Source organism: Platalea leucorodia (assembly GCF_965183815.1).
Source record: "Platalea leucorodia genome assembly, chromosome: 7".
NCBI lineage: Eukaryota > Metazoa > Chordata > Aves > Pelecaniformes > Threskiornithidae > Platalea > Platalea leucorodia.
In genome coordinates this window covers 41,114,803-41,127,874 of record NC_138829.1, presented here as the reverse complement: position 1 = coordinate 41,127,874, position 13,072 = coordinate 41,114,803, and the positions used below count along the sequence as shown (strand labels likewise).

The 13,072-nt window shown below is 42.2% G+C and overlaps 1 protein-coding gene across 5 annotated transcripts in view; it reads right to left on the bottom strand.

Annotated features, from left to right (window-relative positions):
* RGS6 (regulator of G protein signaling 6) overlaps positions 1 to 13,072 on the bottom strand; it is a gene marked incomplete at its 3' end in the record, with an annotated part of 267,826 nt that overhangs the window by 96,827 nt on the left and 157,927 nt on the right. For all 5 annotated transcript variants that reach the window (XM_082316771.1, XM_082316772.1, XM_082316773.1 and 2 more), the window contains exon 2: positions 9,139 to 9,238. In XM_082316771.1, the coding sequence (XP_082172897.1) occupies positions 9,139 to 9,238 (100 nt within the window). The remainder of the gene's footprint in view (positions 1 to 9,138; positions 9,239 to 13,072) is intronic.

The window sequence follows — 13,072 nt, the reverse complement described above, 5'->3', positions numbered from 1 at the left end:
AGCCTGAAAGCTTTTTCGTTTTCTTGTTTGCCATTTCTGATGGAAGGTTCTAAAGCCGAATCTATGGCATTCTTGGGTACTATGTAATGCAAACACATAACAGACTCAGAGAGTTGAGTATTTCTACTAGAACAGGCAGAATAAAACAACTTATTCGTCAACCATTCAGGGTATCCACACAAACCAGGCAATACAGTTTGTCCACTCTAGCACTATGCCAGCCCCCTTCAGCTACAGCATCTTCTGAGGACGTATTCTAACTGTCCCCAGCGCGGCTTTTAGCAACAGTGATTTCTGACTGGTGCACTATTTATGGCTGGTAAAAATAAGCTGGTGCACTATATTATTCTTTGTACTATTTAAAGTAAAAAACCAAAACCAACCCTTCCTCTTCACCCCACCCCCAACAGCTGCAGTAATGGTGACTTCAATGTTGTTACTGAGATATATCATACATAGAAGAACCATTCACCTATCAAACCTAACGTATATGTAAAAGAATAGAAAATGGTTTGTGAGATTGGATTTACAGTTACTAAAGTTAACTTCTGCATTTTGTTAGAACAACACATTGATTAAAGTCAGGAAATTTAAACTCCAGAAAAAAACCATTATGTTTTGCAATATAAGCCCTTTAATTAAAATGCAAGTAAGAATCTGCTCAATAAATAATACCCTGAAAATTACTTTGACTAAAAATGCTGAAGAATGATAGATAAGAATGAACAGAATATATGCATGGAATAATGAGGCAGATGTATTCACTGAATAATGAGAGGGGTTTATTTTCCTAATGGCTAGGATGGCATCGAATTAAAGCAACAGATTCAAAGTAACGCCAAACCACACTCAAAGATTTACTCCTTCACATTGGTGTTGATTACCATTGGGCACTTACATATCATTGCTTTTGCAGGACCTCAAGGTAAAAATGGTTTGTCTAAGCGTCAGGTCTCCACATATGCCTCGGTGGGTATTTAGCTTCTCAGGCACAGCAGGAGCAAAGCTGCTCTGCTGCGTATTTGATGCTTAGCAGCCCACAGGAGTGTTGGAGGCAGGGCAGAAACAAAGCAAGAGGTGTGAAAAAACAAAACTGTTGGTAGAGCCTTCACCACGCAACTCCCAGGTTGCTATGAAGTGAAGACAGGGGAGGTGAAGTATTGCAGCTTGAGTGCAGTCTGCTCAACACTCGCATCCAAAAATCAAAGCCACGCAGCACTCATAATTAATCTCTGCTCTTTTGCTGTGTCATTCAGATCTGGAAACAAACTTTTGTAATAATGCTGCGCTTTTGAAGATAGCAAGATGAATGCAGAAAAGCATTAATCATTCATTCCTATGAATTTCTACAGGCATTGAAATATTGTTGACTTTTCTTTTTAATGCTTTATTCATTAGCCACAATATTCCATCAGCTAAATGCTGTGTTTCAGAATAAAACTGCAGTCAGCAACAAGAATGATCCCAATATGTAACATTTTTTGTTGTTGTGGCTGAATTACCACTTCATCTAAACACTGGAGTTCAGCAGGTAATTTATCATCAAATCTGTCTCTGTTCCAGCTTTTAGTCTCTACTGAAAGACTGAAAAGGCCTAAAAGCAATTCTTGGGGGGGAAAAAAAAATTAAACCATTTTTAATAGACCTGCTTTGTTCCAGGATCATAGCTTCCATTTGATGCCCTCCAGCCCAGTCATTTTTATGCTCATATTCTTCAATAAGAGAAATTATTATTTTGTGTTGTTCTAAATTCTGCCCAGGTGGCTGGAATGTCTTCTTGGTTTTATCTTCCCTTTTGACAACATCTCTGGTGACTAGGAAGAGCAGATAAGTCACTGAAGAAAGATAAAGCTGGACCATTTGGTGATATTGGCGATTTTTCATTGTATTTTTATTGCCCACAAGAATATCCATGTAGCATGATTATTTAAGCTTCTGATTTATCATAGCTTCACTTGACAGATGCAGAGGTTCAAATCCAACAAGGACAAGTAGGACCAGGAAGGACTTTCACAATTCTAATGTAAGGAAATTAAATTCCTCATAATATTCAGCGCTTTTAGATAGCACTTCAGAGGCCATTTTACTGACTGAATACTAAAGTCTCAGGATGTGTTTCATAAGCGTCCTGCAGTGGCCTAAGCCAAATTTTAATGCACCCACTGCTGCGATGCGCTTTTCCTCTAGTGTTTTCCACCTCAGGTATGACTACTTTCAAGTGCTGTCATATGAAAGTACATGGTTATGTAAAATGTCCAATTTTGGTAATTTTAAAAGTGATGCTTGATGTCATTTAATCATTTAGGATTTATGCCATAACGCATGCACACATTTTTTAAGGGATGCGTAAGCTTCACATGATGCACGAGCACGCTAGTGCAGAGATGAGCAGTCCCAAAGAGAACGGAGAACTATGAACAAGACACATAGAAGTGGCATCAACAGCCGGCTATGAAAACCATCTTTCCTCTCAAAACTCAGAGTAGCTGTCGAGCCATGCATACTGCAATATTTGGGCTGGGTTCATGCCACACATCTAGGGAGGATCATTACCGTGGAACGAGCCGCACACGTAACGCACCACACAAACGACACTTGAGCTGGGAGAGCACGGTACAAACACAGCGTGGCTTGCGATGAAGGTGAAGCTGCACGAACTGAACTATAGCTTGGTTGCAGCAGAGGGCAGTGATACACAAACGCTAGCAGTCCTCGTTCTGCATAGCACCTACAAATGCAGAAGCCTGTCCTTGTTTATTTCTAGCATACAACACTTTCTTAAGAATAAGCCTGAGTGGTAAAACTGCACACTTTTTATGTGTATTTAAGTGTACACATGTGCAGATGCACAGAGAGATATATTGAATATTCACTGTTTAAAATATTAATTCTGATTGTTTTCTCTTATTTCCTTGACACCCATATCCTATTCAATTAATCTACTATCCCTCTTGTCCTCTGAAAATTAAATCCTTTAAACTTTTGCTTCACAAGGCATTGACTTGCATCTTAACAACAGGCAAAGAATTGCTACACTTCAGAGAGCTGGTTTTTGTCTTTCCCTCCCCCATCCCTCTCACCCTTTGAAAGGTAGGAAGCTGGATGCAGTTAAAGAGAAAAAGGGAGGGAGGAGGGAGCTGTGGATGAAGACAGCGTAACTCTTCAGCTCCTTAACTGGGTTAATTTGTCTCCTGACATGGGAATAGAGAGCTTAAAAGAAAGCTACAGGAAAAAAAAAGAAATTGCAAGGCATGCGCTACTCATGTAATAGCTGACATGTCTAATGCTATGTGATTCACAGCAGCTTTGAAATACTAGATTAAAAGGTATAACAATCTTGTTATTGAGGGAAGGATGAATTACATTTCCATTGGGTGCAATCTGAAGAAGAGATGCATAAAAGAAGAAAATACAAGTTGTGATGGAGAAGCCGGTCTTGACTTGAATTAGTTTAAATGCAACTTGATCAGAGCAATTGGTTTTTTTATGAGAAATAAATGGATTTGTATGCTTGACCAGCGTTTGCAGGCCAGTTCCCACCATGCAACTTCACAACTGTTGAATTTACCATGTAGCATCTGCTGTACATAAATGTGGAAAACCATCAGAAATGATACAGTACTATATATGTAAATATATGTCAATTTTAACCCATGAGCATGTTCTTTGTATCATTTACAAATCAGTAAACACACAAAATTAGTTTGGATATTGATTTAAGTTTTGGCAAATGTGTTTTTTTTTTTTTCTTGTTTTGCTTGTTTTAACTAAACAGATTCATTGAAGTTTAGCAAAAGATTAGAACTTTGTTTAGATTTGGGACTATCTACATCTACTAACTTTGCTTGAAACAGAGCCAGTACCACATTTCAAGTCTCCTGTTTCTCAAAGCAAAATTGCAGAGGAAAGACGAAACAAAAAGAAAAAGAAACATCGACCTGGGCTAGAAGTTCAGACCCAGACACTCATTTTGACAAATGTTTCAGCTGTTCAGGTTCAGAGACTAGTGCTGTCCCAGATCTAGGGATGAGTGGTTTAGATCTAGAATGAAACTACCCAAATGTTCAGGGAGATCTGTATCAGGCTTAGTCCTCCAGTTAAGACCCTATGGTCAGGCGATGCAAGCAGCTGGAAAGGGGAAGCCAAATCCATTTGCAGCCAGCTTATGGAGTTTTTTGGTCCCAATGAAAGTAGTTTCTGTAAGGCACCAAGGCAAGTTCTACCCCTGAAAAAAACCTGAAGATTGTGGCAAAGCACTCAGCCTCACAGCCTGCTCTCAGGGCCCTGCTAGGTGATGGATGCTGGGTCTCATCAGCATTGCCAGTCCTGGTCCTGCTCCCCATGCCACAACTTCTTTCTTTGTACAGTTCCTCTGAACAGGGACCTTTCAAACCCTGGAGACAAGGAACTCGTTCTTCTCCTTTGCGCCTCTGGCTGCCACATCTGGATGAGAGATGCGTTTGAGCTCCTCTGGAGGGAAAAGGCTACCGATACCCTCAGATTGGCATCAGAGGAACTCATTTTGCAATGAGCGTATGAAGTCCTCCAGCAGAACTTGTCTGTCCTGAACTATGTCGTCAGGGAATGCTATCAATAATAAAGTCTCTCTTTCCCAACACTGTGGGCTTTCCATACTCCAGCCAAATGTATCTGCTTTGAGTGAGTGACATTCTGACGTGTTCTGGGACAACTCTGTAGGCATTTGCCAAGACACATGCTGGCTTCTTCAGACAGAGGCACATGGCAGTTTAAACTTGGTTTAGATCACGAGTCTCGAGTAACGACAGGCCATCTGGCACATTGCAGTAATATTAGCACTTTCTCCTCAGAGAGGTCCGGGACTTAAATAAGACAGACATGGCAGGTCAGGAGTGAAATGCACTGGCAGGGCTGCGTGCACGAAGCTTCATGGCAGCACTTAACCCAAGCCAGTACAGCTGGGACATCACCCATCAATCCATTCACAGCCACGCAGGCAGCTTTGGGAGCAGAGCAAGACGACAAGCGAGCGTTGGGGTAAGGGTCAGGAGCAGTGCGTGAGCGAGGTGCCAGCTAGGGGACTGCTGCTGGAAGAAGGAGGTATCACTCAAAATGGAGCTGTGGGGATAGGTCTGCCTGAAGTCAGGGGGTTACGGGTCAGGACGAAGTTGTATCAACACTTCTTGGGAGAATGGCAGAACAGTGCAAGGCTTGTAGACTGCACGTCTCCCTTGGGTGGCAGTAGCAAAGATGCTGGTACACAGGATCAGACAGTACACAGGACCAGGAGAAATCTGGAATGAGGTTGTTGGCAGATTGGGGAGCATGAAGGAGGCTTTTTGCACTCGAAAGTTCAGCTGTTGCAGCACTGACTTCTTCCTGACTTGTTTCAGCAATGTTGTATAGGGCCAAGTCTGAATCAGTGGGAGAAGAAAGTATATGCATTTGGTCCTTCTATCAAACAGGAGGTTAGTTTTAAGATGCAATTGTACAGAAATCAAAAAGAAGATTAGAAAGCCAGTTGCTTGTTGCTGGTTAGTGTAATGAGATGTTCTTATAACAGCCTGATGACTGGGAAAACAGAGAATTGCCGATTCATTTACAGAAACAAAATCATTACTGAGGAAACTGTTTTCTCACTAAATGAGAAATGTGAAACTTTGTTTATTGCAGCAACTGCCATCATGGACATTGGCTGACAAACCAGTCTGGGCATGAATCACAGCACTACTCAATAGCTGCCCTCAGTCAGTTTTTCCCTTCCATTCGTCCGTGTCAGTGCTGTACTCAACTTACCGTTGGACAATCTCTGTCAGATACCTGCACACAGATGCCACATGGACTGGTTTCATCTTACTTTCATGCTCTGTGGCTTGCCTGTAAAAGTGAAGACTTAACCAAGAAGATAATGGTGTAATGTGTTGTCCTCCTTTGACTGACCTACTTTGCGCCAAAAGCCAGGGAAGAGGATACACAAATCTAATGCAGATTAAAACGTGCCTTTGGCACAGCATCCCCACACAGACTCATCATACATTCAAAAAAGGTTTTTTCATCCTATTCCCGGATTCCTGTTGTGAAGAGAGGAGACCATTAATGATAACTCCCTGAGGCTCCTTCTCCTTGTGTTACACAATGCCTCATTCACAACTTGTGCATCAGGACAGATGAAAGCAAAACAGAGATGAGCAGTTCTTTCCCTGGTATTCAAACTTTAAATCAAACACCCACTTTGCTGTACTGTAAACAGATCTGCCTGTTTAGAGAACCAAGACACTGCTGTAACATTTCTTTAAGATTTTATATTTCTCCTGTGAGCAGCAATTACAATAGAAGTGTCAAGCAAAAATAAACCCCTGTTAATCACAGTCACTGTGAGCCTGCCAAGTAAATCACGTCTCAGTGTTACTGTTCCATTTTTCAGGTAGAAATAAAGTGTGAGAATGCTAGAGTCTAGAAATTAAGCTCTTCCCAAGAGGGGGCCCAAAGTTTTTGAAAATACAAGCTCTTCTCTTGTGTTCATGACACTGAGTGGAATTAGACAAGCACTAAAATTGAGTATCCAATGACCATAAGAATAATTCAGCTTGGAAGGATTCTCTGGAGGTTGTCTAGTCCAGCCTCCATCCAAAGCAAGGCCAGATGCAGAGTTAGGTCACATTGCCCAGGTCAGCTGTGCTCAGGGGTTTTTCTGAACAGCTCCTAAACGCTGGGTCTAGCACCTCTCCAGGTTACCGGGCCCATGCTCAGCCACTCTGACCACAAACAACTTTCTTCCTGGATCTAGTTGGGACTTATTTTCCTGCAAGTTGTGTACGCTGTCCACTGTGCTTCCACCATGCAATCCTGAGAAGGGTCTGACCCTGTCTTCTCTATAGCCTCTCATTCCCTTCAGCTTTACCTTCTCCAGACTGAACAAACCCAGTGTCCTCAGCTTCCACTCAAACACAAGTGCTCCTGCCTCTTCAACTGCTCCAGCTCGTTACCCATCTATCTGAAATGTACTGAAACCATATACAAATTTCTTTTGGTTTTGGTCTATATCAGCACATCTATGCATCTGAAAGGAGAAATCAGAAATGGAGAAAACTTTGGGCACTCATCTGAGCCATTATTTTCCTATACTTTTCCAACTCAGAGGCTTCATGCACTGCCCAGTGCATCACAAAGGAGCTGCCTTCAAATCACCTGAACGGAATGGTACTGAGCTTGTCCCCTCCAGATCTGAGAATTTTCTGTGAGCTTTGGAGGGAGGTTTTGTTCTTATTTATCTTCATCTTTTCACTACTCCCTGTGCTGTAAAAACCAGCCATTTCAAGGTGATGCAGTTGCAGCTGCTGTTCCAGAACAGCAGAGTACGAGGGGGCAGTTTCCAGCACGCCAGGGAGCTGCCAGCCAGGCTGGTACCTAAGGATCAGTATAATCAGTTTGAAGATGCTGTGAGGTCTCCCATTTCCTTTTTTCTTTGACTAACAGGGGGTGGCTTGACAACTAGATCAATTGTTTAATCAATGCTATGAATATTAACAGGAATATCAGAAACCTGTTTTAGCTGAATAAATCTTAAAACACCCAGTTTGTGTATTGTGGACTTGAGCTCATGGAATGAGTTTTTAAATCAGATAGTTATTTTCCCCAGGAACCTTCAAGAACAGTTAGCTCATACCTGCTCCAGCCATAACCTGCAATTTAGTAACACAATTTTCACAACTCATTCTAGATTCAGGTTTCTTTTCCAGAGTAAAACTCTAATCCTGCAACTGCCAGTTACACTGACTCACCATCCTGAAATCAACTTCAGACAGAAGAGCCTGCTGCTCAATAAAAAGGGATTAACTGGACTGAGCCTTATTTAAGTAAAAACTGCATTCCAATTTCCATATTCCCTGCCTATTCCCAAGAACTCTGCAAATTTGTATTCCATCCTTGTAGCTTAAGTTGGACATTTTTCTGGCACAAGGATATCAAATCACACCCCTGAATCAATCGACACAACCTCAAGCTCTGCTCAATCCAACCATTTTCACAGTAAAGATATGTTTGAAGTACTTCAGCTCAGATATGCTCTACTGCAGGGAATCCTCTGGAATGGCTTGACACCAGCTGCATTGCCAACATCCCTGTTGATTACAGCTATTTCCCCATTATTTTACCACAGTATAAAGTCCCCAAGAGCAAGAAAGGTCCCTTTGACCTGCCAGTCTTCTCAGTTGTTGCTGTGCTGCCTACAGGCAACAATGCAACTTTTGCATTTTTAGTGATCATCTGAATTTTACTGCAGCAAAGTTGCAGCCACCGAGAAGGAAGCCCTTTCCTTTTCAGAACAGAAGGGGAAACTTCCCTAAACAGACTCATCAGTGTGTGTATCTGGTCTGATTTGGAAAGAGACTCTGCAGCACAAATAAAATCGTATTTACTTTGCAGGGATAAACAACATCATAAATTATAAGTCACAGAAGTAGTTAGCTATCTCCTAATGGACAATAGTCTACTGGTAGAGAGAGGGAAAACAGTAGTTTTGTGCCACTGTAGTGAGTACTGCTATAGAGTTAGTGAAAGCAGGTACCAGAAACCCAAGTACAAATCCTCCAAGCAATTTACATCTCCCTGAATAAACTCATCATCTACCAAGTTCTTTGTTGCACTGGAAGATATTCTGCCTGGAAATACGAGTAGGAACGGTTTTGTACTCTGACTCCCAGTTCCTGTACCATCCACGCTTTTGTACATACAGCTTTAATAAAGCAGCATACCTGCGCAAAAGGTATTTCACATTCCTCTACCTGTCACAGAAGTCTGATAAGAGTATCTGGGTATGAGTGAGAAAACATTGTTTCAATTTTCTTTCCTGAGTTTTTCCCCAAGATCTTCCTACTCCCATCATAGGGAATGGCTCTGCCTGGTTATACTGTAATAGCCACAAAAGCTATGTAACATTTTAAAATGTAACTCACCCCAAAGAAATATAAATGCTTGCTTAAATAGAATTAAGAAATCTTGGTTCAATACTTCATCCCATAGCAATGATGTGCAGAAAAAAATAAGCAGAGGGGGCATTTTTTAATTTAATTCTTTCTTTTTTGTGGCATTAGCAACGTGTTTGCTTAGAGCCAGTGAGTAACAGCTCACACTCTCTTCCCTGCTACCCGGGGTCCTTACCGGTGACGACGCTGGGGATTTTGGACAGAAAGCTCTTGACAGTGCGGATGGGAACTCCACCTGTTTTGTCATCCTGCATTCTCGTAATGATGTCTTCAATCTGTCAAAAGGAAGGAGAGACTTAGTGGTGTATGCAAAATGGTGACTTATGTTTGCATAATGTGAGTGCTTCGGAGCCGTACTGGTAGGATGGGCTCCAAATATACCATGTGTGTTACTGCACAAACAGACCTAGAATCATGGCTACCACCTCCCAAATTTAAACCCTGAGACTAGAAACCATGAGACGACGTAGACCTGCTTAAGAGACGGCGGTGTGAGCATACTGACAATCCTACTGCAACAATGCTTTTTTGCTGACCAGGGGTGACAGAACCGTGTTGTTTGGCCCACACGTGAGTTAGGTTAGACTCTATGCTGCGAGCCGCTTAAGGCGCTTCCTGTCCAGTCCAGTTTCCCCCCTTCTCCCACATTCATTCGAATCCTTGATACTGTGACCTTGGGAGGGCTTTCATTTTCCAAAGGCTCCCAGACATTGCCAATGGCCTATGGCTTGAGAAGAGCATAAGGCAGAACAACCGCAGGGTGATTTCCCCGTGCCTCATGCTGTAGGCGGGGATGGTACGTGTCCGTGGTCACTGTATGAAGTACACAACCAAAAGTAAACAATGATAGAGAAAAACTGGTTAGATTTTCACAGCCAAGTTAACTTTTACTTCACAAGCACATAGTCCATCATATACAGGAAAAAATACAATCATCTTCAAAAGTCATGGCAACCAGAGGATCCGATTACTGGGGAAAGGAGCTTAATCCTCCTCCTGTTTACTCTAAAACAGGACGGGATTTTTGCTCCTGTTGAGGCTACTCCCCCTGCGTTTACTTGAAGGCAACACCAGGGAGAACAAAAAGCTAAACATAAACACAGTGAAGAAATTCGGTATCTCCAAAAACTCTCTTCTTTCAAGTTAATAAGGTCTCAGAAGCCCAACAAAAATAAACCCGAAGCTGTTGGCTCTGTTAGCTGGAGCGGTTGACGGCACAGCCCCTACCCGCTGGTGACAGGGGGCCGAGGCTGACGGCAGCCAGACAGGGAGCACCGCTCTGATTTTACCTAAAGATTTTCTCCTCACAGATGCTACAAAACACAACCTCAGTGGAGAGGTTATGTGGTGGGAGCACGGCCCCTCTCTCTCCTAAAGGCAGCCTGAGAGCTCAACTAGCTCTCTTCAACTCTGGAAAGCCAGCTTCGTTTAGATGCGAGTTTCTTTCACAGACTTAACACCTACATTTCAAAACAAGTTTAATTTCAAGTCTTCCCGAGGCGGTAAGACAACCTCCCTGCCAACTTCAGACACTGAATTTGATCACTGTGTTTTTAACCTCAGGCTATCACTTCACTGAACTGTTTGCACCTTGTTTATATATTATTTTTAAGTTAACACATGCCCTGAAGAAATTCTCAGTGGGAATGAAGTCACAAAGATGAAAATATCCTGAGATACTCAATAGACTACGAGAGGGTTAGGTACCTACAGTTAATCTGTGATAGAATAATGCTACTTTTTCCCCAACCCAAACACTATGAAAATTAATACCACCTATTCCCCTTTACCTGAACTTTATGCAAGGTTATTTGCTGATCAAAACAGTTTCTTCCAGTCCAGGGATACCTGAGGAGTAACTGCTCCTCTCAGGCTGGGCACAAAGCGTTTCACAGCACCCTGTGGTGTTGAGGGGGGGGCCAACAGCATTGCTCACCGTGAACCCAGACTTACGAGGATACAGCGCTCCGACACCAGACCTGCTGGGGGGACAGGACGGCTCGGCTGCCTGTGAAGGGTGGACCAAGAAGGTCAGCCAGACTAAGAACCACTTCAACAAGGCAATGAAAACGCCTCTCTGCGACCAACTAGTTACGTGCTTTCATCCGTATGCACTTGTAGCTGGCATCAGAGAGAGATTTTTCCATGCATATTAGGAAACTACTCTGGAATGTGTTATGAGTCCCATCAGGAACACTTAAGGGCTTTTAAAACCACAAGCATAACTTCTGGTAAAACTGCTGTTTTCTCTTTGTCTATTTCGATGAAAAGTTCAGAATGAAAAATGAGCTAAAATAATTGTTTTGATGCAGGAAAATAAACTTCTTAGTCTTTTGCTCACTGTAAACTAAAGGAACACCAGCCATGATTTATGTCATTATCACCCCAAGAAAAGTTCCATTTCAAGCAAAATAAACCTTTAATTATTTTAAAAGCAAAATATATTGTTTTTACCTAAACTATCCCTGTTTCAAGCAATCAGGCAGGCACTGGTGTCTCAAATAGGGCCATTAATTTGGGTTTCAATCACAATTAGAAAAGCCTGCTGTAATTTTAAATCAAAATAAACAAAACCACCCTAGCAATAACTCCTTCCCAAAAGGCTCCTTCTTCCTCTTGTCTTCCAGCCTGACTACTGGCACTTTCTACTCTCCTTATTTCTGAGCATTGGATGTTTCTTCTCTCCTTCCCTTTCTACTCAGATGCCACATCTCCTTCCTTCCCTGTCCTCTCATCCGATCCAGACAGGACTACATATGCCATCCTCCTACAGCATGCCAGCATTTGCAGTCTGCTGCCCGAGAGCCCACAGGGTTACAGCCTCTGGTTGTACATAGTCTTTCCACTCCCAACATGCTTTCCTTGTGCTCTCCAGCAAATTTCTGCACTGCTCCAAGAGGACAGCACAGCCTACTCAAAGAAATATTTGATGCTCATTTTATCCTTTCTTAAAATGAGAACCAAGTTTTAAATAAAATACTAAATGTTTGGCAACATATGTCAAGTTTTTGTTCAGTCCACTACAAAGAAGATCGGACCCTTTGTACCAGTCTTTGTGTTTTGCATCCACCCAACGTTTGCAGATATTACCACCCTGGATCCAAATTCCTGCCTAGCTATGCAGATGTTTCATGAAATAAGTGATACAGTGACAAAGTGGAAAAAAGTGATTATTAGAGCTTCAAGTGTGGAGAAAAGCAAAGAGGGAATATCAAGCATGAAGGTCACTTTCATTGAAGCTTTTCATCTTAACTTTTAAGAGAGTTACCTAGACACTTCACTGCTAATGATTCTCCCTTCAGTTTCTGCATGTCATTACATATCCTTTAGGTTTCCCTGCCTGGCAGACAGGGAATAGGAGTCCTTGGACATTTCACGTCATCAGGCTAGGAGGCAGGAACTAGTAAAACTAAGTGTTCCTCATATTTATCACTCCTAAATGAGCAAGCTTCGGTGAACTAACTTCTGCCCAACAAAAGTCACGGTAAGAACAGGCAATGTTTTTTGGTTTTGTTTTTTTTTTTTCTTTCTATTATGAGGGTCCCTGCTATTTCAATCTGGTCTGATTTTGCATCAGTAAAAGGAACCGTTACTTGTTCCTTCGAGTGGATTCTGGGTCAGTATCTCCCTGAGAAAGCCAGAGCAATTTATGTATCTGCTGTCACTGTTAGCTACACACTGTAATGTATGCCTAACAAACTAGATCTGCCTTTCCTCCTGACTGGTTGCTGACAGCTCTGCTCCCTACATTTGTCCAGAATGATTTTATTTCACATTACTCCACTTTCAATACATTGAAGAGGGCTTTTGGCTTCAGGAGCATGTTATCCATGGAGACAGGACTCTACAGCAGGTAGCTTATGAGAGTTTACCAACATATTCTGTTGCATATGTGGAATTTGCAGGTATTCATTAGACCACCTTCTTTTCCACTATCAGCACTTTTGTTGGCCTAACGAGGGTGAAGGCATGAAGTAGAAGATCTTGAATTTCTGTCAGAGCTGAGATGCCCATCACTCGGAGATGAGAAGTCCCTTTTCTCAGTCAGGGGAAAATAAAATATTGCATTTGTTGATGTGCTACAATAAGTAAGTCATAATACAACAACA